This window comes from Ylistrum balloti, unplaced genomic scaffold, assembly GCF_031769215.1.
Source record: "Ylistrum balloti isolate Yb309-2 unplaced genomic scaffold, AGI_CSIRO_Ybal_v1 Utg369962, whole genome shotgun sequence".
NCBI classification, from domain to species: domain Eukaryota; kingdom Metazoa; phylum Mollusca; class Bivalvia; order Pectinida; family Pectinidae; genus Ylistrum; species Ylistrum balloti.
The window spans coordinates 412555-440348 of record NW_026782059.1 but is presented as its reverse complement, the minus strand read 5'-3'; the positions used below and the strand labels follow the sequence as shown (position 1 = coordinate 440348).

Below are 27794 nucleotides of genomic sequence, written 5' to 3'. Positions count from 1 at the left end.
CATGTAATTCTGGAAATTGAATGGCAATTCCCTCCTCCCCATGAACTGGATATGAAATATACATCCACTGTGAAACATGCACAATGAATAGTAAAATTTTGTTTAAATGAATAATTTTCTTTGTAATTATAGCGTAATGTGAAAGACATCCTGGATGCTAATGGTGTGAAGATCATGGTTGACCTGCTGACTATAGCCCATTTACATACAACACGGGCCACCGTCCCCTTACAAGTAGGTCACTGTAACCTAGTTTCATTTTCAATATGTAATGATATACACTTCCATTTAGTTGATTTAGTCTTGCTTTGAACCAATAAGGTGTGACTGTTTTAATTGATGATCACACTATTGTATTGTGTTTTTCATTGAGTTTAACTTAGTTGTTTATGAGTTTGTGATTTCTATAACAGCTGGTTATGAGTTTGTGAGTGCCATGACAGCTGTTTATGAGTTTTTTGAGTTGTATAACATCTGATAATGAGATTGTGATTTATATAACAGCTGATAATGAGTTTGTGATTTATATAACAGCTGATAATGAGTTTGTGATTTATATAACAGCTGATAATGAGTTTGTGAGTTCTGTTGTTGGGTTCTTTAGTTCCTGATAATGGGTTTTGTTTATTGTTTGGATTTGTAGACAAATGTGATAGAAGCCTCGCCTGATATGAATCGTGAAAGTGAAAAAGAGTGGTACTATGGTAACAAGGACAAGGAAAGGCTTGGACCCTACAGCTTTGAGGAGGTAAGTTTGCACAATCAGTACAAGAGAATATTTAAAAATCATTCTAACTGGGAACATCACGAAACCATTCCGACTGGGAACATCAAAACAATTCTGATTGAAAACATCTGGAAACCATTCTGATTGGGAACATCTCAAAACTGTTTTGACTTGGAACATCTCAAAACCATTCTGACTGGGAACATCTCAAGATCCATTCTGATTGGGAACTTCTCAAATTTTAAGCTTTTGAACTTGCAATTTTCTTATTTAAAGATGGACATGTTTTATTTTGCTTGAAATTATTTCTGTTTTGTAGATGAAATCATTATATGAAGAAGGTACAGTCCATGCAAAAACACGATGTTGGGCCCAAGGTATGGATGGATGGCGCCCTCTACAATCTGTTCCACAACTCAAATGGACTCTACTAGCCACTGGTCAAGCAGTGATGAATGAGAGTGACCTGGCCTGTCTCATACTCAATATGTTCATCAAGATGAGCGATTATTACCCTAGTCGGTGAGTAAACCCTCATTAACACTTTATGATGACGTAATTTTTATTCATTTCTTTTCCATGCATTTTTAAATCCTCTGAAAGATGTCAAATTTGAGGCACATTGCTGTGGCAGGTTTTGTTGTCTGAACAAGTTATGTAATGTCTTTTAACATATCAAACAGATCTTTTGAAAAATGCAAGTTAAGAATAAGTCATGATTAAGATATATTTTGATGTTTTCAGGGACCCTGAAGGTGCAATAGTACGACCACTGCCAAAAATCAAACGTATTCTATCAGATGCTGTCTGCCTCCCTCACATAGTCCAGGTACAGCTATTTCACAGATTTTGTGTGGAACATAAATTTATCCAAATGTGATATCCAAATCTTAAAATATAGAGTGGAAAAAATATTTTGAAGATATGCTATTTATCATGTGAGGTCTTGTCAGTGTGTCGGAGGAAAATAATAGTTAACAAAAGATGTAAATGTGGAAAAGGAAATGCTCTCTGATTTAACAATACTTCCTTTTGTCTGCAGTTGCTGTTGACCTTTGACCCTATCCTGGTAGAGAAGGTCGCGGTGCTACTGTACAGCATCATGCAGGACAACCCCAACATATCACGGCTCTACCTTACTGGTGTCTTCTTCTTCATTCTCATGTACACTGGCTCCAATGTCCTTCCAATAGCACGATTCATCAAATACACCCACCTCACACAGGCCTTCCGCTCCGACGAGGTAAGTATAGGTGATGTGCTCCAAGGTATTACAAGGTAGACATAATGCTCCAACAAGGTGTAACAGTGTAGACATATCTCTCCAACGAAGTATTACAGTGTAGACATATCTCTCCAACAAAGTATTACAGTGTAGACATATCTCTCCAACAAAGTATTACAGTGTAGACATAACTCTCCAACAAGGCATTACAGTGTAGACATATCTCTCCAACAAAGTATTACAGTGTAGACATAACTCTCCAACAAAGTATTACAGTGTAGACATAACTCTCCAACAAGGCATTATAGTGTAGACATATCTCTCCAACGAAGTATTACAGTGTAGACATATCTCTCCAACAAAGTATTACAGTGTAGACATATCTCTCCAACAAAGTATTACAGTGTAGATGAAATATATGCTCTCATGAGGTTAGTAAGTGTAGGTGTTATGCTATGACGAGTTGAGTAAGTGAGTAAGTGATGGTCTATAAAGAGTTGTGTAAGTGTAGGTGATATGCTTTTAACAAAGGGATAGGACCCTACTAAGACAAGAGAAGTAAAGACTTACCTTCGTCTTTGATTCTTAGATATGTGTCAAACTGTCTGATTCCCTGACATATCTTGTGAAGAAGAAAACAGTGGTTAGTCTGGTTTTAAAATTGTAGTACAGATAAGGAGAGTATGTATTACGTATGAATTTCTTTTTTTTGGTCAGGTAATCACTAGAAAAATTATAGAGTCTAATGCCTGTTTATTCTCAAGTGTGATTTCTCTTGTATTTAGTTCTCCAGTTCGGATATTATGATGCGGAGTGTGTTAGGTCACATACTGCCAGAAGCAATGGTATGCTACCTCGAAAATTATTCTCCAGAAAAATTTGCCAAAATCTTCCTAGGTGAATTTGACACCCCTGAGGCCATATGGAACAGTGAAATGAGGTATGGAGTTAATGTCAAACAACAAATCTACCCTCCTCAAATCTAATGTTTTATATATGCATCAAAAGATAAATAGATGATTTTCAAAATTTTTCACAGATTAGAAATTTCATTTTTAAACTTTGATTTTATTAAATGGATTTTGAAATCAGTATTAATTTTTTATTACAAAAGTTGGAAAAGGAAAATAAATCTAAGATTATTTCATCTAGCCTGCTTTATAATGGAAAATTGGATAAAACTGACGTATGTGTCATTTTATTGATTTTTAATTTTCAGACGACTGATGATTGAAAAGATAGCCTCCCACTTGGCGGACTTCTCACCTCGTCTCCAGAGTAACACTCGGTCACTGTATCAGTACTGCCCAATACCTCTAGTCAGCTACCCACAGTTAGAAAATGAGCTCTTCTGCAATATCTACTATCTCAAACACCTATGTGATACAGCACGCTTTCCAGACTGGCCAATCAAAGACCCTGTAAGTTTAATAGTATAAACTTAACATAACCTCCCAACCTCCTAACTTCATTGTTGGGGTATACTGGAATATATGATTGTCTTTCCATCCTTCTGTAGATGCCTTGATGCACGAAGCTACTCCTCTTAAACTGCTGAATTGATTTCAACAATACTTGCTTTCTATAATCCTGATTCATCGTAGATATGCATAATCTATATCAGGGTTAAGTTACCTCCCCTTTTTGGAAAGTTATGACATTTAGAAATGGGCAAGGTTGAGGGGTTGTGGGGTGGGTATGCATTGTCCCTTGGACAACAGTTCTAGATTAGACTGACTTGTCAAATTTGAGATCCTTCATTGACTGCTGTTTCTAAATATTCAAGGTATTGTTGTATGGCATTGCCACGGAGTAATCTTACCAAAGCCTGTTGTGTAGTACCAGCTCATGGACTGCCAGTGGTGTAGAAATATTGCAAATAATGCAGACAAATTGATGTTGCCTTTCTCTATAACAAGACATATATCAAACATAATATATATAAAGTATTGAGCTGCTTTTACTCGGCATTCAAAGGCAATAGGAACCTTTGTACTACAAAACCTTTCTAATCTGACAATCAAATATTCTGACATTTTTATTTATCCAGTATAACCTACCATCCTGTATCTAATGGATGTAAGAAATACAATACAAGTATTTTGTCACAGTTACACGTTTTACTAAAAATGTATGATTCTTGGGGTTTTTTTCTGTGACGACTTGCACTTTTTAAATTTTTTTTTCCAGCTTAAGTTTGACAGTGTTGTTGATTTTTGTTCTGTTCAACTTGATGTGGAATGACCTTGACCTTTTGTGTTTCAGGTGAAGCTGCTGAAAGACATTTTGGAGGCCTGGAAGAAGGAAGTAGAGAAGAAACCTCCCAGCATGTCACTAGATGAGGCATATGCTGTACTTAACCTCAAGAAAGGTGTAGGCGGGTAAGGGAGTCCAACATCACTGTATGTTTACATGGGCGGGTAGGGGAATATTTTCTTACATCACATTATGTTTATTTGGACAGGTAGGGAAATATTTTCCAATCTAAGTCTTTATTTATGTGAAGAGGAAACTAATTTCTTTCGCTATCCTTTGTTTAAGTGACACGGTTGAGGACTGTTCACATGTGCAGGTAGGGGGCTGATTACCCACATGACTCTGTATTTATGTGGGTAGGTAGGGAACTATTTTACTAAATCACAATATGTTTGTGTGGATGGGAAGTGGGCTACATCACTCTTTATATGTACAAGGAGGTGACTGTAATGAAGGGCTCAAAATTAACATCAAAGTATTTAAAGCTGATATTTTGTCAAACATTATGAAAAGCAGTAAGACTGCATATAAAATGTTGATAAATATTATAAATGTTCAGTAATTCTTTCATTCAAAAAGCATGATATTGTTATTCATTTCAGACATGAAGAGTCCACAATCAGGAAAGCATACTTCAAACTAGCCCAGAAATACCATCCTGACAAAAACCCAGAAGGACGGGTGAGTTAGGGTCTTTTTTGTTATTTTATCTGGTATCTGGTATATCAAGAATAGATGAAAACTAATAAGTTGTTCCATATGAAGACTGAAGATTATTTTAAGTATACAGATATCACTTATATATTTTCTCTGGTTCATGTTTCAATTTCTAATCTAGGAAATGTTCGAACAAGTGAACAAAGCGTATGAGTTCCTGTGCAGCAAGTCAAGACTGAAGGATGGCCCTGATCCCCAGAATATTGTTTTAATACTCCAGGCACAGTCCATTCTCTTTAGGAGGTATAAGGATGGTAAGTGACAGGTTAGAAGATACCATTATGTTGACAACAAAGGTTTTATATTCTTAAAAAGGAATACATTGATTAGACTATTCTGTAAATAAATACAGTGGACCCTCGATAATCATGACACATTTATTCCTGGCGTAGGAATATAAGTGAAGTCCATGGTAAAGTTAACCACGGTTCATGGTTACCATCATTATGGTGAAATGAAATAATCCCTCCCCCACTCCCTCAATGGTATAGTGGAGCAGCTTTTTGGTTTTTAATTGATGTTTCCCCCCCCCCCATGATAAAATGAAGCATTTGACTTTTTTCTTACTTATTAACTTTTTTCATCATTTTATTTCTCTAAACACCAATTTCCCCACCCAGACATATTTTTTGTTATGTGTGTATTTAGTTGAGAAATTTACAATAAAAAGTTCAAAGTTAATGTGCTGACTGGAAGAAACCTTTCAGTTTCAATGAAGAATATTAAATTTAGAAAGTGAATAATGTGATTCTTTGTTAGATCTGGAACCTTACAAGTATGCTGGATATCCGATGCTGATAAAAACCATTCGCATGGAAACAAGCGATGACTCCCTCTTCTCTAAGTCTGCCCCACTGTTGTCAGCAGCAACTGAGCTAGCATATCACACAGTTAAATGTTCAGCTCTCAACGCTGAGGAGCTTCGCAGAGAACACGGTATACAGGTATGTAATGCATTATTAGAATAGAGTGTACAAACCATTAAGAATAAAGAATATGTACAGGTACAAATAGTAAGTAGATGGAGAATACAGGTAAACAAAAGTTATTGAATAATAAACTTCAAGTACACTAAATGCTATTCTGTAGATAAATACAGTGGACCCTCATAACAAAGAATAGAATAAATAAAACAGGAGAGAACATAGGTTGTCTGCAGTTGTTGGAATTTCCTCTTCTTATACTTACAGTATGAACTGTTGGGCTAGTTTCCCTTTTCTCTTTATCATACACCTAGATTTCTTTGCCTTGAATTTCACTCTAGCCCATACAACAACCTCCTCCAATGCAGCCCGATCTTGCTTGGACACGGGTGTTAGTAGTCACTGTCTAAACATTTCTGAAAAGGAGGTATAAGGTAGCATACAACCTTAACTCAACTTTCTTTTAACAGGTGCTACAGGAGGCGTTTGCCAGATGTGTCAATGTTCTTAGTCTGTCCAGTAAACCAGAGGAGCTGGCTGTTCAAGTAAGTAATGGATATGTCAACAAGTGTCTTTATTTTTAGAAAAGATGGCATATGGAAGCTTTCTTTCAGAATATGGTAACCTCAGATTTTGGCTATAGTTAGTTACCAATAAGTTATTATGTGTATGACAAGTTTTATGCTCCTTCTAACAAATTTGGAGTAAGTTCTTAACTCTTCTCTCTGTCCATTCAATGCACACAATTGCATTACATTTCTTTGTGAGTGAGTGCACAAACTTAATTCTTAAACTCAAATAAACATGGACTTATCACTCAGTTTGTAATAAAATCATGTGTTGTTATCCCAATCATATTTACATATGATACATGCATGCTGTATTTCACTGTAAATAAGCACTCCTCTCCCCCCTTGTAAGATCATCAATGAGAAATTGAAAGGAGGTTTATATACAAACAGTCCCCAGCTTATTATTGTCTGCTATCTGTGTCTTCCTTTAGTTTGTCCTTGAATGAAAATAAGTACTATAGTGGTATTGTAATACTTGTAGGTATGTATTCATGTTGTCAAGTGCTACGCAGTAGCATCACAATTTGAAGGATGTCGGGAGAAAATCCAGGAGATTCCAGCCATTATCAAAGATATCTGTAGAATACTTTATTTTAAGGTAAGACCTATGTTAACAGAGCTAACCAAAAGATTGTTGGCTATTCCTAAGCCTATTATATTAAAATTTGACCTTTTTATATCTTTAAAACATTGCACAAACAAAGCAATTATCATAATTCAAGAATTCGTTGAAGATTATGTTTTTTGTTTTGAGTCGGTTCCAATGAGATCAAACTGTTTTGATGTTACCCTACTTTTAGAAAGTCAGTTCAGAGGTTTTCCTACATTGTTGATATTTTCTAGTTGCATCAAATCTGTTCAGTGCTTTGAAGAGTTTTCTAAATGTATATATTGAGTGTGTTTTTTTTTTGTGTGTATAGAACCTTCCTCAGCTGTGTTCTGTGATAGCACAGTGTATCAGTGCCTTTGCTGTGGACTTCTGGCTCCAAACCAACCTGTTTCAGTCAGGCATCTTATGGCATCTCCTATTGTACCTGTTCAATTATGATTACACTCTGGAGGAGGGAGGTGTAGAGAAGAGTGATGAATCCAATCAACAGGTAAGTTCTAGGGTATCTATTTCAGATTGGTAATATATATTAAATAGATATTATCTCTCAAATTGATAGAAAATCATGAGTGATGTTTCAATGTCTACACTGTCATCGTCATCAGACAAATGGCCATTTGCAGCGCATTGACACCGAGATACACAGTGTATGAGTGTATAAAATCAGAAGTCTTTTTGGATGTGGTAGTAGAGTTCCGATAGTAGTAAAAAGTCGAAAATCGCTCGACTACAACCAAAAATCAAGCGCTCAGCTAAGTCTTTGTAAGCTCGATTAATCGAGAAAAAAAATGGTTAACAACCTCCCGGTCCAGGACGGGGACGTACCAAACCAACATAGTGTATGGGGCCTAGTGTATCAGTACTAGAAGCAACCAGTATGTGGCATACGTTTTGTAGTTTTCATTCAGTATTTATAGTAAAAAAAACTGACGTGAATCTACACTAGTAAATTAAAATTTGGATTTCATTTGTTTTTAGAAAAGGAAAGTATATTCATAAATCAAGAAAACTTTAGATTTTAATTTCTAAACATAAGTATGAAAATATGGCGTAAGAGCATGTTGTCAAAATGAGCTGTACCAAAAGTAGTGAGGATAGATTCTATTCCGATTGATTGATTAATCGTTCATAGTACTCCTTCCGATAATCGATTGTAAATTTCCGTTCCGATTCCCATCACTAGGATGTGGTATAATTTTATGAACCCCAAGATGGAAAAAATGTGATGAGATAGTAAAACTTTAGTAACCAGACCAACTTTTAGGAGATAAAGTATTATTACCACGTTATATACATACAAAGGTCACCAATTTTACTTTTTTCATTACTTTATCTTTTGCTGTCATTCTTCAAACTAAATATTTTGTCACCAACTACTCTGGCCTTACATTTGATTTCTTCCTGTTTAATTGGTCTGAATAATTTACACAATCAAAAGAATCAATATGCTATACAAATATTTTCCATTGCTCTGAAATCAATTGTTGATATCCAACTCATCATGAATGACTTACCGATTAACAGGAGGTAGCTAACCAGCTTGCCCGTCTCTGTATTCGAGCTTGTTCTCGTCTCGGCGGATACCTGCCCGAGAGTACAGATCTCTCAACGCCAGAAAACGTCCCTGTCAAGAAATCACTATCTGCTCTGCTGACGCCATTTTTGGCACGCAAACTGGCCAATGAAAATCCGTCAGAGGTAAGTTTTCATTCAGTCTAACCTGTTTCTGTATTTACATTTATTTGCTCTGGTAAAGGAAACACAGAGATATTCAGTTCATACTTTTGTAAAGATTTATCATTGTCTTACAATATTTCATCCCATGTAAGTTAGGCAATAAAATAAGTGTCTGATTTGCTATGATAAAGAGAAAAAATCTACCTTTGTTTTCAGTGGTCAGTTATATAACTTTCAAATTTTTTATAAGTATTAGAAATTTAATCAATGGTCTTACTCCCTTAATTTACATGAATTATGAAATATTGAGGATTTGAGATTTAATTTCATATCTAGATGTTTTTTTATTTTGTAAAGCAAAGTACAAAACACAATTTTGACTGAAAAATTAAAAAAAAAAAAAAAGGATTTTGAAATATGCAGGTAAATAATACATTGATTTGAATGATGGATACATTGCACAGTGTGACTTAGGTACATGCTGGTTGGACAGACAAGTCAACACACAATAAAATTATAACATTATGGTGATTTTTCAGTTGTTGAAAATCCTGAACAGTAACACAGAGAATCCATATCTGATTTGGGACAATGCTACACGAGCTCAGCTGAACGAATACCTGACTGACCAGCAACAGAGAATTGTCAGAACAGTATGTACTGTGCTATTTACATTCTAATCACAACAGTAATGAAATTTTTTTTTTTTTTTTATTATTTCTACACAAATCTTCCTGAAAGATCAAATCGTTAAAGGTAACACTATTCAGGTCTCATTCGTAATTGAAAAATATTTGAAGTGGAAACTCCAGTCTTTTAATAGTTTGGAAAAAATGTTTGGGGAATACTTCGAGTGAGTTGTCAGCAAATAAAGAATGATTAATACATATATTTAGTTAATAGAGTGATACATTTGAGGTCAATATATATATTTAGTTAATAGAGTGATATGTTTGAGGTCAATATATATATTTAGTTAACAGAGTGATACGTTTGAGGTCAATATATATATTTAGTTAACAGAGTGACACGTTTGAGGTCAATATATATATTTAGTTAATAGAGTGACACGTTTGAGGTCAATATATATATTTAGTTAACAGAGTGACACGTTTGAGGTCAATATATATATTTAGTTAATAGAGTGACACGTTTGAGGTCAATATATATATTTAGTTAATAGAGTGACACATTTGAGGTCAGTATATATATATTTAGTTAATAGAGTGACACGTTTGAGGTTTTTATTTTACAGGGAGAAATTGATCCAGATTATGGATCTACTTTCGTTTTCGATATCCATGCCAAAGAATTAATTGTCGGAGAAATATTTGTGCGAATCTACAATGAGCAGCCAACCTTCCAGTTAGATGTAAGTTAGATAACTGTTCTTTACCATCGCTGTGACTTTCATCTGATGGTATAAAGTGTGTTAAACATTGGAATCCTATGGAGAGTTAATTAACACTGTCAGAGAAATTTTGAGATTCATTTGTGTGTAATTTTTCCCCCTATTACAATATAGGTATTAAATCTCAATGCATTCTTTCTGTTTTTGTCATTCTGACTATGTTAAAGAAGAAAAAAAAAATCTGTAAAGAAATTTGATTTTCTAAAAAAAAAACCAAGTGAACTTATTAAGTTTGAATGTAAGTAAAACTTTGCCCTGAAAATATGATTATTTCATTATCAAACTTTTGTTGTTGGTTTCAGAATCCAAAAGGGTTTACGATCGACCTTTTAGACTTTTTAGGATCCCAAGCACAGGTAAATAAAAAAATTGTAATGTTTTATTTCTTAATGTTAACATAATGTTTCTTACAATTACTGTGTTTATCAATACATACAATTACTGTATTTATCTTTATGTACAATAAATGTATTTATCTATACATACAATAACAATTTTTATCCATACATATAATTAATGTATTTATGTATATATATAATTAATGTATTTATATATATATATAATTAATGTATTGAATCTGTTGCAGTACTTACATTCCCTCATGATGCTCCAACAACAGAGCCAAAACTCTAGTCAGAACAAACAGAATGATCGCCTGTCACATGTAGAGATGGCATTAGAAGGTCTTCGTAACGTCATCAAAAATAATCCAGGTAGGTCATCAAAAATAATGTAGGTAGGTCATCAGAAATTATTTAGGTAGGTCATCAAAAATTATCTAGGTAGGTCATCAAAAATTATCTAGGTAAGACATTAAAAATAATCCAGGTGGGTCATCAAAAATTATCCAGGTAAGACATTAAAAATTTGAGTTTGTCATTACAAAAGTTAAGGTAGGCCTATAGTATGAAAAAGTTCATCTAGGTTAAAAAAACCTTTAAGGTTTGACATCCGGAATACTAAAGGAATGGTAAAAAAAAGTGATCAATGATTGTCATTGAAAGTTAATATTTGTCATAAAAAATACTTAAGGCATGATATTAAAAAATAATCCAAGTACCATGTCAAAAGTCTCTTGGTATATGTTTTAAATAAGTATTGTTGATTTCTCTTTCTTTTATGACAAATGATTCAGGTATCTGGAGGAAAGCCACATTGTTCTCAGACAATATGTTCTGTTATGCTATTATATGTAATATTTGGTTCTCTTGTTTGTACAGGTGTAGAAATCCAGTGTATAGGACATTTTAAACTCCTCTTTTGTCTCCTAAGACTTGATGATTGTGCCAAACTTCAACAGTTTGCTCTCGAGGTAAGTAAGAATAATAACTATTGGGTCATTAGTATGAAAATGAGGTACCTTTATGTTAGATAGTAACTTATCTTCTCTCCTGATGAAAACGAGGTATCGATTTTGTTAAATATAGGGTATCAAAGTTTAAACTGGGCCCTGATTTTACATATCAAAATCTTTTCTCCTGATGATAACTAGGTATAAGATGGATCTTGATAAACAGAAGTGCAGTGTACAAGAACCATAATTTTTTTTTGCATAATTTAGGAGTTATTGAAACTTTGTATATACTTTTGTCATATGAAGAGGATGTACGGTTTACAAAATTCAGGGTCTGCAACTTCTTAATTACAGAATTATTGACATTTGATGAAATTTTGTGTCCAATAAAGTCATTTTGGGGGAGCATTCATCAGTTTCTCTGATACTCATTTTTTCGTTGATTTAATGCAATGTGGAACAAATATTTTTCATAGGTTGTCAGCTGTGTGACTTCGAACCAAGAATGTGTCAATGATATCGCTGCCTCAGAAGTACTGTCCTATCTACTGCTGGCTATCCAGAGTCTACCCACATGTAAGTCTCCTGTGTTTGGTTGTTGTGACAGCTCTGGTCCAGGGTCGGAGTAGTTGTAAGGTCAAATGTCATCTGGTATGTCAAATAGCGTGTATTACATTGTTGAAATGAATGTCACAAGGGTTATGACTGCCTATTAATGTCACATTTACCTGATAAGGGAAGAAAGGAAGAGGGAGAGATGATAAATGTTTATGGGTGTCCATCTTTGTGGATGAAATACTAGATATTTATAAAGCTTAAGGTGAATCTTAGATCACATAGCTAGGGTAAATGTTAGACATTTTTTGTTTATCATGATAGGTCGACTACTGACACTGGAAAGTCTGTTTGCTCTAATGTCCAGTACAAAGATCGTTAAAGAAGCTCTAGGCAAGGGTAAGTATTAAATATGTGAGATTTAATAAATCACTTCCAGCAATGGTTCAACGTATGAAATGTTTGCTGCTATGATAACTCCTCTGTCAAACAAATGTAATTTGTTAAGAACTTATTAAAACAGATATCATTACTCAGTACTTCTCTTTGATTGAAGAAAAAAAAATCACATTTTTAACAACATGTGCCACTCACATCTCTCACACACCATATAATCAGCAAAGTTGATGATAGCGATGAAATAACACTAGTATGCCTGTTATAATGATTTTATCAGTAAAACTTCAGTTGCTTGAAGATTTCTTGTTATATATTTTCTACTGACGTTGACTTAATTTTTTATGTCTGAAATATATTTAAACCAAAGTTCAAGTCATGTTTACATATGTGTGTATATTCCATTATATCACAAAGCAACTTAGTAAAACAAATGAATATATTTTGGAATATGTTTAGCATAGAACTCTTTCGAATGAAAATGCGTAAATGAAAGCTGTATCATATATCCTTAAAATCCTTGAATAAAATTTGATAAAAATGATATGACTTACAGGTATACCAGTATACCTATTGGACCTGTTCTGTAATGCCACCAACCCAAACGTGCGAGAAAAGACCGCAGAGTTGATCGCTAAAATGCTGTCAGACAAATTAGTAGGACCAAAACTTCGGATCACCCTCGCCAAGTTCCTCCCTCCAATATTCATGGATGCCATGCGAGATTCACCAGAAGCAAGTGTGCATATGTTTGAAGGTAAACTTGTAAGACTCGTCATCTAATGTGGTCATGAAATTACTGTATTTTTACTCTGCGGCTGTTTGATGTGGGGCATATAGATTCTCAAATTTTTACCTCATTGTGTACCAACTAACTCCAAGTCATTACTCTTAGTCACTTCGTTTCTGTAGGGTTTTTTAGCCCACCATCTATTCAAATAGATGGTGGGTTATTCAAATCGCCCTGCGTCCGTGGTCCATCGTCCGTCCGTCCATAAACAATTCTTGTTACCGCTATTTCTGGAAAAGTACTGGATGGATCTTTCTCAAATTTCATATGCAGGTTCCCCTTGGTCCCTAGTTGTGCACTGTACCTTTTTTGGACTGATTCGAATACAAGATGGCTGACAGGTGGCCATCTTGGATTTTGGATGTAAAATATTGTTACATTTCTTGGAAAGTACTGGATGGATCTTTCCAAATTTCATATGCAGGTTCCCCTTGGTCCCTAGTTGTGCATTGTACCTTTTTTGGACTGATTTGAAATCAAGGTGGCCCACAGGCAGCCATCTTGGATGTCGACAGTAATACAGCACAAGCATATTGTCCATTATCCACCTGTAACTGACTGCTATCTAATAATACTTTGGGATCTTTTTCAAATGATATTTGCTAATAGGTGCTTAATAAAAATATCATGTGCCATCATTGAGTACATTCAATGAAGACCAGTTCATGAACATTTACAACACCTGTAACACACAAAAAAAAATAAACAAATCATCAAGAACTTACAACAGATCCTCAAATGGTGGGCGCCAAGATCCCTCTGGGATCTCTTGTTTTTTTTTTTACAGCAATACATTGGATGACTTCGCATTTTTGGGTTCTCAGGAAAAAATTACTTAGTAACTCTATACAGAAATTTGCAGACATTGATACTAACTTGAAGTTAGCAGGGCAATTAATGTCTTATGTATACTGTTTTGTTTGATCTTTTCCCTGAGAACTATAGTTATACACATATACATGACATTGATGGTAGGTTTAAAGTAATAAGACTGTGATCTGCCAGTAAGCCTGTGGCTTGTGATAAACCAACCCACATCTGAAGTTTGTAATTGTCTAATAATAATCTCATCTCCTTCTTTGAGTTTGAGACAATATCAGCCCCGCCCCTTTGAAACTTACAGGATACATATTATTTATTACGTCATTGTGTTAATAATTCTGATCCTTTTTTCTAGGTACACATGAGAATCCAGAGTTAATTTGGAATGATGATTCACGAGAGAAAGTGTCAGATGTAGTCCGGAAACTGAAGGACAGGTAATTTGTTACAATAAATGTTTTCTAGTAGAGAAATTTGTTCTGAAAGGTTTATTTAACTTTTACAACTTGGCATCATGAGTGATTTGACTAGTTTGTTGACAAGATAATATATAAGTGCTATTTGGAGATGTGTGGTCCATACAAAGTTTCCAAGCAAAAGTTTTTTTTTTAAAGAAACTGTCAAGAAATATTCAGTTATGATCAGGTTTGAGCAGTCCATTTGAAAATTGCGGTCTGTTTTGTTTACTAGCCATTACAAGGCACAGCGGGACAACCCTGACACCAGATGGAGTTTGAGAGAAGACTTTGCTGTCGTGTACACTGATGTAGAAGGGGAGTTAACTGTTGGAGGTGTGTTCCTTCGGATATTCATTTCCAATCCTGGCTGGGTCCTTCGGAAACCTAAAGAGTTCCTAACAGAGCTGATGGAGAAATGGACACAACTTGTCAACATGCAGGCTCCGGATGTAAGTACATGCACATGTTTCCACTACATGTAGCCAAAGTGTTACACATCCTTCTTTTTTGTTGACCTAAGTTAATGTTGACACTTTTAACTAATTCAGATGTGTGAATACAGTTTGTTTTAATAATTCAGAATTCTCTGGTTAAGGTCACAATTTAGCTGGAAATCATTTATTGTTGTTGATAATTAAGATAATATAAAAAAAATCTATTAAGATCACTTACACAGAGTTACTGTTTTTTAGAAAATGATTAACAAATTAGTGTCATCTCTCTGGATACATCATTTCATAATTCAGTCTGATCATACCTTATACAAAGGTTTAGTATGAGAAAAGCTTGTACCAGTTGTATATAAGACTGTTGATGGATAAGGGGCCAGGTGGTATGGTGGTAACACTCATTTCACCGAGGTGGTCAGGGTTCATTTGTCTGATCAGATGTGAGTAGGAGCATATGGTCACCTTCAGTTTCTTGACAAAGTAAGAATCCATGTCACAGTTTCACCGCGGACCTCCTTTATTGATTAATGTTGTTGATGTAGTTTGTTTAGCTGGATGTGCTATGTCTCACTTGTCTTGTTTGTAAAATTGAAAGCAGCTGGTGAAATAACTGACTAATTTATTGTAAATCTGTCATTACCTTTGTGTTTTTCCCAGGGCGAGGTACTAGAGACTGTAACGACAGCTGTGGTGTGTCTCTTCTCCTCTCAATCCTCACTGCTAGACCAGGTACCACAGCTTGGCTATATCCCAAAGGTGTTCCAGGCCATGTCTCACCGCAACAACGCCATACCAAAGGCCGCCATTCAAGTGGCACACCAACTAGCCAACAATGAGGTCAGTTTTTGCCCTTTGAACTACAGGGTTTGATTTGCCATGGCAAAGGTGTAGGCAGTCAAAAGTTTTGTTTTTTTTTGTTGTTGTCAGCATCAGCATCACACTCAACATTAATAGATTGCTTTCAGATAAGTTTTTTGAAAGTATTATAGCATGGGGGTAGGGGTGGGGAAAAGAAATTAGGGATGGATATTGAATAGAACATCAAAAATATCTATATTTGGTAAATATTGACATGAAATTTTATAAATAAATGAAGTTATATTTAACTTGTGAAACAGACTTTTTTCTCATTCAGGAAGATTACATTCAAGGAACTATTTGTGATTTTGTACACTATATCAGCCATCTTATAGGTCAATGTGAGGTCAGTTAGACATGGAATACTGCTGAATTCTTGTTAGGTTGATAATGATGTTAAAATATTATAATGAAACCTACATGGATCTTTCACAGCATTATTTAGTGATAAAAGTCTCTCTTTTACCCGGTAGATATGTATACGCAGCATGGCTCAGACGGAATGTATCGGCCCTATTAAGGTAGCTATGAAGGCACGTCGTGATCAGATCGCACTGGCAGCAGAAACTCTGGCTAAGTTGTTTGATAAAGGGGAGGAAGAACTTGTCTCGCAGGTAAAGATTAATTAAAAGTTAATTTGAAGTATTGATTATCAGCTCAGCTTTTTATTTTGGCTTTAGCTTTTGTTAAACATTTGCAACGTTATTAACTTCTAAATAAGTGTTATTTATAAGCTTATTCATGTCTAGCCTCCTTTTCATAGGTCCTGATTTTCAACCAAAATCATTTACAATGGACAATGTTATTTGTTAATTGTTATTTTACAGGATGTCAAGATAAACATATTTATTTATTTACAGGCTGTAAAAGCTGATATTGTCCCATTCCTTCTAAGATATATATGTATTTATTTATTTACAGGCTGTAAAAGCTGATTTTTGTCCCATTCCTTCTAAGATATATATATATGTATTTATTTATTTACAGGCTGTAAAAGCTGATTTTTGTCCCATTCCTTCTAAGATATATATATATGTATTTATTTATTTACAGGCTGTAAAAGCTGATTTTGTCCCATTCCTTCTAAGATATATATATGTATTTATTTATTTACAGGCAGTAAAAGCTGATTTTGTTCCTTTCCTTCTAAGATATATATGTATTTATTTATTTACAGGCTGTAAAAGCTGATATTGTCCCATTCCTTCTGAAGTTATTGGACGCTGGTCTAGAACTGCTAGATAATCCATCATCAACAAAGGCTCAGATTGTCAAAGCCCTCAAGGCCATGCAACGTAGTCTCATCTACGGGGAACAGGTAAGGTCATAACGATACCATATGTCAAGGTCATGCCAGAGATCAAGGTCATGTAAATGCCAAGATCACAGGACTGTTAGGAACTTAGTTGTCTGTTGAACATCTCTGGTGGTAAAAAATAGAATCCAATCAAAAATAAACTTTAAAAGAGTTCATTTAGGAATAGGTAGAGTTATGGCCCTTTGTTGAATTTTTGATGTTACAGTTTGTTGTGAGATCTTGCCTTGTCTCAGTTGTATCCACTGATTTGTTGATTATAAACTTAATTGTAGCCTTGAAAATATGGTGTGATATAGTATGCTATAATTATCTGTTTATAGATAACAGGGATTTTGGATAAGTCACCCATCTGGAAAGAATATCGGGACCAGAAACACGATCTCTTTATATCAGACACTCCAATCGCTGGCTACTTAACGGGTAAGTTGAGGTTTACATTTGCAGATGTAATCAGTGCTTTCCCCAATCAACAAAAAAGCAGGTGATGTGTTTGCTCTGTGTTTTATGTTTCATAGAAACAAAGAAGTGACCCATAATGTTGAGGCTTTTCCCCACTTACTACCACAATTTAGAGAAATTCCAAAATGTATACAGGAATTATTGGATAAAAAATCAACTTGTTCATCCTTCATTTCAATGCAGTGACTGGAAAGCACTGCTCTGATTGGTCGAAACTATGAAAGTTATATGATGATATGATGATAAAGACTGGCAAAAATGTTATATAGAATTTATCTAATAATGTAATTTTTCCACTAAGAAACAATTAGTGCTAGTCTAGAACTACAAGAGAGAGCTGTGGATTCCACTCTCTCAATTTCCATCTGTCATCAGTGAGTGTGTGTGTAACTCTTCAATGTGAAACTAAGTTGCCATTTATGATTAGTAAATGTTGCTTGCTGGTCCTTCTTAAGTGGCCAGAGTGCTGTATATATATATATAAAAATAAGGTCTGATTTACAGAGTTATTGCCCTTTGCTAATTGAAAATCACTGTGACTGTGGAATGTCTTGGTATTCTGTTTGACTTACATATGGGATATCAAAAACTAAGGCTCATATTTGTTCATAGTAAACTTACACCAACACTTTTTTCTCCAAGTTCTCAAAACATTCACCAACTCTGTGGCATTGTATGATATTAAGAGTTGACAGAACAAACGTCAGTGTTACAGAAGATTTTTTACATTAGTATTTAGTATATAAGTACTCAACATAGCATGCTTTACCCTTATCCCTAAAGTCTGAATTATATGTACAAGTACTCAACAGTTCAATATTCAATATCATCGTATGATATTCTGTTTGACCTCGATATGTAAACATCTCTCGAGATATAATCTAAACATAAAAATGCATGATCATAAGGGTGTCTTGCTGGAAATGATATCCATACTAAACAAAGTCTCTTTATTTCTCTTTTTCTTGTCAGAAATCACTAACACCAAAAAAGCATTTATGATGGAATTAAAATGAAAAAATTTAAATGAAACTTAACCACAGATTGTATTTTAAAATTATTTGATCAGTAATTAATTGATATTTTTGGATGATTTTATTTCTCGTAGATAAGGCCTCAGGTAAATAGCTATATTGCCTGCCATATTTGGGCCTAGTGTCTTGTCATCTGCATGTGAATGACCATATATGTATAACAGTATTAACCAGAATCAGACCCTGTCTTACCTTTTGACTCACTAACAGTTGACGTTTCATGTCAAGTTAATACTCTCTAACTATTAATGAATGTGTTGTGAATGCTTTTTATTACACCTTGTTACTTCCTGCTCAGTAAGTTAGGAAACATTTGGCAGATGGGATTATCATTTCTGTAAAAATATTTTCACTGTTAAGGAAAATTTTGGAGGATGGGATTATCTTTCTTGTTAAATATTTTTTACTGTTATAGAAAACTTTAGAGAATGAATTATCATTTCTGCCAAAACATTTCACTGCTACGGAAAACTTTTGAAAATGGAATTATCATTTCTGTAAGATATTTCTTTGTTATTCCCTATATATAAACACTACCTTTGTAAGTGCATTTATGTGGCAATAAATGCCATTTTGATACGTCTCATTCCACATCACAAGACTATTCATTGTAAGATTCACATGAGATGCCAACAGGAAAATGTTGACACTAACAATACAAATACTTCAACACCATACATACCTGTAATATAGCAGACAAAGTAATATACATAGCTGTAATATAGCAGACAAAGTAATATACATACCTGTAATATAGCAAAGTAATATACATACCTGTAATATAGCAGACCAAGTAATATACATACCTGTAATATAGCAGACAAAGTAATATACATACCTGTAATATAGCAGACAAAGTAATATACATACCTGTAATATAGCAAAGTAATATACATACCTGTAATATAGCAGACAAAGTAATATACATACCTGTAATATAGCAGACAAAGTAATATACATACCTGTAATATAGCAGACAAAGTAATATACATACCTGTAATATAGCAGACAAAGTAATATACATACCTGTAATATAGCAGACAAAGTAATATACATACCTGTAATATAGCAGACAAAGTAATATACATACCTGTAATATAGCAGACAAAGTAATATACATACCTGTAATATAGCAGACAAAGTAATATACATACCTGTAATATAGCAGACAAAGTAATATACATACCTGTAATATAGCAGACAAAGTAATATACATACCTGTAATATAGCAGACAAAGTAATATACATACCTGTAATATAGCAGACAAAGTAATATACATACCTGTAATATAGCAGACAAAGTAATATACATACCTGTAATATAGCAGACAAAGTAATATACATACCTGTAATATAGGAAACTAAGGTTTCTATTACTTTGAGTGTTTCTTTCTTAGGAGATCAAATTTAGTAAGGATATTACACTATAGTCACTAGTTTAAACAGATGTTCTCACCTCCTACTTTTGGTTTCTTTCCTGGGAGATCAAATTTAGTAAGGATATTACACTATAGTCACTAGTTATACAGATGTTCTCACCTCCTACTTTTGGTTGTTTTCTGTGTATTTTGGTACAAGTCTTTTCCATTGATTCACAGTATTTTGTCTAAAGACTAAATTATTAATTTTCACCAATCTGACTTCATAATTTTACAGCTTTGCTTTCAATGATATTATCATCTTCAAAAGATTAAAATTATTTTTAGTGCTTCCTTTTTTTTGACAACATTTTGTTCAATTTTCATCGTAATCTTGAAAATCTCATCTAATCTTTGAATGTATGTCTGATGAATCAGAATATGATTCAGGTTGAGGTCGTTTAATAATCTGGAATTCTGACTTGTAGTGCAAACAGTTCAATTCATTCAAGGAAGATATGTGTATAAATTATCATTCATTAAACAATAGGCAGGGAGTGTGTCATTTCTTATTGGATGTATTGCCCTCTGAGCAGCCAGGGCCATTTTGATGGAGGATTTCATTATAGTAGCTGGAGATTGTCTCATTGAAGGCTATGCTGAAGGCACATCATATTCAATCAAATGCATTTGGGTAAAGTGTTTTACCATGGGTTAGCACACAATTGTTGGTGATCTCAGTTTCCTGAGAATTACAAACAACTACAGTAGGGATCAGACCACACACCTCAGATCTTTACCTAAAAAACACAAATGTCCCCAGGTAGGGATCAAATCACACACCTCAGATCTTTTCCTGAGAAATACAAACTGCCCTAGGGAGGGATCAAAGCACCCATTTCAGATCTTCACCTAAGAAATACAAACTGCCCTAGGGAGGGATCAAAGCATACACAAAATTTTATACTCTTTCTCTGAAACTGAGAGTATGTAATATTTCATGGTTGGAAACTTAATTTTGCAGCGTTTTTGTTTCTTTCTTTAACACTAGGTGATATGTTATGTTAAACAACTGATACCTTTTGAGTTGATGTCAATGGTTTTATTACTTTCTTTGTGTCCTTAGGTCTGTAAATATAACAATCATTCTACCTCTGAGGCAAATGGTTCCTAGTTTCTGAATCAAACCTCCTAATACAGAGGAGTGAGTCACTATTCCTTGATACCTGACTGGACAGTGTCACTACCCGTTGCCAGGAAGCTTTGTTGGTCAAGTTGTCTACTTATTGGTGTAATTCTCTGACAAAAGATAGATAGAATCAAACCTCCTGATACAGAAGAGCGAGCCACTATTCCTCAATACCTGGCTAGACACTGTCACTACCCGTTGCCAGGAAGCTTTGTTGGTCAAGTTGTCTACTTATTGGTGTAATTCTCTGACAAAAGATAGATAGAATCAAACCTCCTGATACAGAAGAGCGAGCCACTATTCCTCAATACCTGGCTAGACACTGTCACTACCCGTTGCCAGGAAGCTTTGTTGGTCAAGTTGTCTACTTATTGGTGTAATTCTCTGACAAAAGATAGATAGAATCAAACCTCCTGATACAGAAGAGCGAGCCACTATTCCTCAATACCTGGCTAGACACTGTCACTACCCGTTGTCAGGAAGCTGAATTGTGTATAAACCTGTGATAAATCTACATACATGTCGCAAGTCCTGTACTCACAGAATATTGATGGGACTCCTAGAATTTCTAGAAATACTTAAATTCGACATTAGGGTACCCATTGTTTTATTGATAAAGTTGGGAAGGACATGAAAACAAATTGTAGTTTTATTGTTGTATCAATTTGTGTATATATCTATTGAAAAGTAGGTAGAAAGATTCTTATTATTAAATCTGTCATTATTACCTTTTTCTAAAGGGGATATAGTATCTACATTGGTTGTTATTTTATAAAAGATTTTGATCAAACTTGATGCAAAAAAATTTCAACACAATGCCAATGAGAGATTCAGGGTGTCAAGGTTACTTTTGCTTTTCATAAAAATCATGAAGCAATTCAGTGACAAATGACCTTGATTCTAAAGGGACTTCGATAAAAATTCATGCTTATGTCAAAAATGAGAATACCCTAGATGAGTTTGTTTTCCTAATATACATGATAAAATAGCAGAGGCATTCATGTCCTAGATATTTTCTTGTCTTTTTTTTCAAACTCAAATTGAATATTGAATTGTCTTTCTATTACATGAATCAATATAAAAGATATCATGTAGTTTGTTTGTCTATCAATGACCCAGGTTAGACAATTAAAACATAAATTTGAAAATTAATTCAAAATTATAGAATTGATTGTGATTTGATTTATATAAGTGCACTGGCTATGTGATCACACTTGGCTGTTGGTGATGTGCATGGATTTAGTTATATTCAGCATAAACAGTGGTGATGGTTACATTCTGTTTGCTGATGTCTTCTTTAAAATTCATTTGTGAATCCTCCCGGTGCCTGGGAACCTGTACAAGCATGCTGGCGGATTGCTACTTTAGATGCCAATATCAACCAGATGAAAATTTTGTAATTGTGCTTTGTACAGAAGCTAGTTATATGTTTCAGAACTATTCTGAAGTGAAATTATTATAGTACAAAAATTTAAATAAACATTTTCTCTATGCCTTTGAATTTTAATGTTGGTGTATATATTACCAATATCTACCCTTTACTCACTGTTGTGCCGTCATATCCCGTTACAAAACAGTTTCATATTTAACAAACCTCTCAACAAATTTGGTTCAGATTTACCCTGTAGTATCATTACGTCAAATTCTTTTCCTGATCAAATTAAGGTGGTCATCGGTCAAGGTCAAAGGTCACAGGTCACATTGGACACCGGCAAATCCATTGCATAATACAAAGCATAAAATAATGATGTTTATATTTCTTACAAACACCTCCTGACTAAGTGTTCTCTACTGGTTTTTTGGCTTAAATAAACTATCTGACTTTGATTAGAGATTGTCTCTAGAATTGATTTCTAAGTAAACGACTTATGTACAACAATGATACTGTCTTACTTTGTTGAAGGTCTTTACAGTTACAATTCCTTGAGTAAAATTGATCTTAGGAAAAAAATAGTCTTTAGCTTCCAATTTTTGCAGCTGATTGTGGTAATGTTCTGACTTAAATTAAATTTCTTGATATGAATAAAGACTACTATGAGTCTTTCATTCTAAATCTCTTCAAATGTAAATGTCAAGGTCACATAATATAATGAGAAAACTAGCTTCCAAAAATATAATATTATTTTTCTCTCTAGCCATCAAAACTTGAACAGAGTTTTCTTGCTTTTGAGTGCTTGCTTGGCATAGCTTTTACATTAATTATAATGAAACCATTAATCATAGGAAAATGGTTTTCACACCAAAGACTTGTATCAGGCTTTTTACCGAGAGCTTACTTACCAGAAGATTCTTGAGATACCCAGCAGAGATATCATTTTAGCTTGATCTAAAGGTATTTTTTATAATCACTGTAGGGCATGCAAGAAATATTCACTTGTTGAATACTTCAATAAAAGTCTAAGGCAAAAGCTTACTTTAAAATCATGTATTTAAACTTGTCCTGATGACGACCATCTAGTCGTCAAAACATATAGACAATTCCTTGTCTACAATTAAAACATGCTAGATGTTTAGGAGTCTTTATCGTTAGGTTTGTGATTGGATTGTATAATTTTCACATTTTTTTTCTGTCCAGATAATCCATGAATTATGAATTCATTATTATATTCCCCCCCACCCTTTAAAAAAAAAAAGTAGATTAACACATTGTTGCATTTCAGAATTTTGACACTGAAATGATTTTATTTATGCAATACATTCGACAAAATGTTTGATCAAAATAATAAAGAAGTGTGATTTTGCTTATTGCACTATTAGTTATAGCCATTTTCTATATAAGATTAAAAGTTATTTAATCCACACTATAAAATTCAAGAAAACCTTCTCTATAGTCTATTTTCTCTGTAAAATTTAGAGTTATTCAATCCACACTATAGAATTTAGGAAATATTTATATCTTTCTCTATAGTCTATTTTCTCTGTAAAATTTAGAGTTATTCAATCCACACTATAGAATTTAGGAAATATTTATATCTTTCTCTATAGTCTATTTTCTCTGTAAGATTTAGAGTTATTCAATCCACACTATAGAATTTAGGAAATATTTATATCTTTCTCTATAGTCTATTTTCTCTGTAAAATTTAGAGTTATTCAATCCACACTATAGAATTTAGGAAATATTTATATCTTTCTCTATAGTCAATTTTCTCTGTAAAATTTAGAGTTATTCAATCCACACTATAGAATTTAGGAAATATTTATATCTTTCTCTATAGTCAATTTTCTCTGTAAGATTTAGAGTTATTCAATCCACACTGTAGAATTTAGGAAATATTTATATCCTTCCTTTTATCCATCTCTGTTTTCTATAGTGTATATATACTATAAGTTGGGATCTTGTTCTTAAGCTTATTAGTATAGCTGTTCTTCTGAATGTTAATTATATGTAAGAAAGTGATATGTTTATCCCAGATATAGATTGGTTGATGTAGAATACTTCATGTCATCAATCTAGGTTTTAGGAATAAAGATTTGTTTATTCATCGTTTTGAAAAATGTTTGTTGTGAAACCATTTATATTAGATTAAATCTAGCTTTTATTGGCCTAAATGGAAGCAAACAAGTTATCTTTTTCTGGAAAGAAACAGAGTATCTGGACAAATATCCACATGGCCAGAGAGGTGACCCATGATGATTTTTCACATCAGATCAGAGAACTGAACCCCTGTTGACTCGCTGAAGGGGTCCATGCACCAACCTACATGATGGAATTGATTAAGATCGTAAATGGAAAATAATTTGGTATACTTGGAAATGGACGTTGATGCTGGTCTATCGCTAGTGTACATTGTTTTAAATTCAGTAATTATCGGTTTTATGGTTTGATAAGCTTTTCAAATTTTTTGCAAAATATGAAAAGAATTCTTTCAACATAAGCACAGTTAATGAACTTTGAAACTTATTCTGATGTTTATTTTCAGGTCCAGCTGGCCCAAATGTTGCTGGATACCTCACAGCAGGAACAAGAACCAACATGCCTGATGCCCCGCCTCCTTTAGAAGTACCAGATGATCATTGATTTTTTTCATCTGAAACAGATATTTCCATTGGCCATACTAGATCATGTGATACATTTTTCATCTCATTCAAATATCTGCAATATTTTGTGATAAGAACAATAATGTGAAAAAAAATCGTTATATATTTCACGAACTGTTAAGTTCATTTAGCAACATATTTATAATTTGACTCAAATGGTTATTATTTTATGAATATTCATGAATTAGTTTATTTTGGATGTAATGAATATTCATTATATTATCTGAAATGCAATGAATATTTATTAGTTTGTTAACCTTCTGAATAAGGAATTTTATTCATTGCCGAATTTTCTGAGATATCATGAATATTCATTACTAGTAATAACAATGTCTCCGTTGAAATATATTGATTTGTTAACTTTAGAGATCAAAAATGAATATTCATAATTTCAAAGTTTTAATCTCTTCAAAGTCATGTTTCAAATTAAATTGAAATATTGACTGTTCTCGTTAAAAGCAGTTATCCTGAAATAAGATTTTCACAGAACTTCATTCCTTTTTAAGGATGTTTTCTGATTTCTGTTTAATGTCACATATTTATATTACTTTGTATCACTTATTGTTTAACAGAGACAAAACATGATATTAACCAAAAAATGACATTAAGAGAAGTGGTATTAAGTGAAATATGTTACATTCTATTATTAGTGTGTGTATTTTATGTGATGTGATATTTCTGAAAACCAAACCACACAGGACTAGTCTAACAGTTCAGAGGTTTTGTTATTGAAGATGTGTTAAAATAAACGGTTAAGTTATAGGTTATTTGTTATGTTTAAAGTGAGCATTAGATTCGCAAATATAACATATGAAATGAAAGGGCAATACTGAAATTGCAAAAATTGACCAAAGTTGGTGATAGCATTGTAGTGTGTTTATCCACCAATAAGCCAATTTAGAGTTGGCATCAGTCAGACATTGATCTAACTCAAAGTCAGGAGATGGGCTAAATATAGGACATTGAAATAGTATTGGTTGAATATGCTACTGGAGAGCAAAACAAAGTGGTGGGCTTATTACCAGACATGGGCTTATTAGCGGATAAATATTGGTATGAGTATAAAAGTTGATAATATATGAGGTAGACAAAGTTAATTGTGTTAAATGTTATGGATGCAAATTTAGGTAAGTATGATTTTAATTCATTGAAATATTTTAAGTTTTTTGCTTGTTGTATGAATAGGTGTCTACTTAAAGCATTATGATCTTGTTTCTTCAGTAAGTTTGTACCATGTCATGAAAAAGAGCAACTGAAATCTCACCTTATTATATAACAATGACAATTCTTGTCAGGTTATTTGTTTGGTATTTGCTCAGCCGTTCTTTTTTTTTTTGTCATTTGTCTTCAGGGCTGTATTTAATGTGTGAAATAAATTTCATTTAATTGACAAATGGCCAAATACTCATCTGTCTGAACGAGTCGCCATCAAGGCATAGCTGTCCTTCTGCAATATATTTATTGAAACCTGCATCATTCTCAGAGTTCTGCTTTACCTTTTTTTGCATTTTCCTTTCTTTTTCATCATTAGTATACTAGTTTTAATTACTAAAACTTTCCTTGACTTAAATACAGTATAGGGAAGACATAGGGTTTTTGCCATCACATAAAATTGTTCATTCTCGCCCAAATTTTATCAAAAACATTTTTCCACTTTAAATTCAAACATAACCCACATTTTGTTTCACATTTTACCCCATTAACAAAATCATTTCCCTTGTGTAGAGTTGACTCTCACAATTATTGAATTAATGTGTCACACTTTTAACAGTGCTTCATTTCCTGTAAACTAGAAGCGGATGAGTGTTCATTTGACTGTGTGATTAAATTAATTATTTATTTTAATCGATTTCAGGTAAAATGCGTCATTTCATCGTTCATTTAAAATTTTAAAATCTGCTTGTTTGTATACCAATGAAAGGTATCTGCTTGTTTGTATACCTGTAATTCATTTCATAGTTTATGCAAATTTTGGGTTTGCATATGGCCTGTCGGTACAGACTTCATTAGCCTTCTCGTCCTACAACGTGCTATGAACATGATCTCTCAAACAATAGCAGGATATTATACGGTCGTAGAAATTCTATATGTCTGAATTTTTATGAAAATAGAAATATATATTCAGGAAGTTCTAATTTAATGGTAACAATGATATACTTGTACGATATTCTGGTAAATACAAAGGAAGGACAAGGCACATATATCTTGTTTGTCTATCATTTGTCTATATGGAAGGGTGGGGGGGGGATAAAATTCAGAATATAAGGATGGATCATCAGCTTAACAATCAATTTCTATCATTAATGTGATTATGGTCCCTATGTTATGATGATGTAGTGTACGTTCTGTACATCCTGTTTGTTAGATTTTCACTTTGAAACTTGTGAAGGTATCATACATTTTAAGGAGGTAAGGCACCTTCATAATATCCTCAATTTTTTAATTTGGGAATGCTGGGTTAAAGTTAGAATTAAATTTTCTATTATTTCTGTAATGCTTATAAAGCATTGTGATATATAGATATATTATGTACAATATATAAAATATTGTAGAAGATTTGTAAACAAAGTTATCTTTTCCTTAATTTTTGTTAGTGCTATTAGTCTACTGAATTCACTGGTCAGGACAGGTGCTATAACCAACAAAATGACCTCTGA

General features: G+C 33.6%; 1 protein-coding gene across 1 annotated transcript in view; it reads left to right on the top strand.

Annotated features, from left to right (window-relative positions):
• LOC132547577 (dnaJ homolog subfamily C member 13-like) overlaps nt 1–25266 on the top strand; it is a 42370-nt gene extending 17104 nt beyond the window's left edge. Inside the window, exons 27-57 of the mRNA XM_060211355.1 lie at nt 133–234; nt 644–748; nt 1047–1249; nt 1472–1556; nt 1770–1970; nt 2738–2892; nt 3172–3373; nt 4218–4333; nt 4811–4889; nt 5047–5179; nt 5685–5869; nt 6319–6393; nt 6902–7018; nt 7341–7520; nt 8555–8728; nt 9247–9360; nt 9963–10079; nt 10421–10474; nt 10705–10831; nt 11339–11430; nt 11889–11988; nt 12292–12366; nt 12920–13120; nt 14331–14412; nt 14666–14882; nt 15540–15719; nt 16214–16354; nt 16918–17058; nt 17379–17478; nt 18626–18637; nt 25020–25266. Coding sequence (XP_060067338.1) covers nt 133–234; nt 644–748; nt 1047–1249; nt 1472–1556; nt 1770–1970; nt 2738–2892; nt 3172–3373; nt 4218–4333; nt 4811–4889; nt 5047–5179; nt 5685–5869; nt 6319–6393; nt 6902–7018; nt 7341–7520; nt 8555–8728; nt 9247–9360; nt 9963–10079; nt 10421–10474; nt 10705–10831; nt 11339–11430; nt 11889–11988; nt 12292–12366; nt 12920–13120; nt 14331–14412; nt 14666–14882; nt 15540–15719; nt 16214–16354; nt 16918–17058; nt 17379–17478; nt 18626–18637; nt 25020–25117 — 3963 coding nt within the window. The 3' untranslated portion in view covers nt 25118–25266. The remainder of the gene's footprint in view (nt 1–132; nt 235–643; nt 749–1046; nt 1250–1471; nt 1557–1769; nt 1971–2737; nt 2893–3171; nt 3374–4217; nt 4334–4810; nt 4890–5046; nt 5180–5684; nt 5870–6318; nt 6394–6901; nt 7019–7340; nt 7521–8554; nt 8729–9246; nt 9361–9962; nt 10080–10420; nt 10475–10704; nt 10832–11338; nt 11431–11888; nt 11989–12291; nt 12367–12919; nt 13121–14330; nt 14413–14665; nt 14883–15539; nt 15720–16213; nt 16355–16917; nt 17059–17378; nt 17479–18625; nt 18638–25019) is intronic.
• Nucleotides 25267–27794: the final 2528 nt, after the last annotated feature.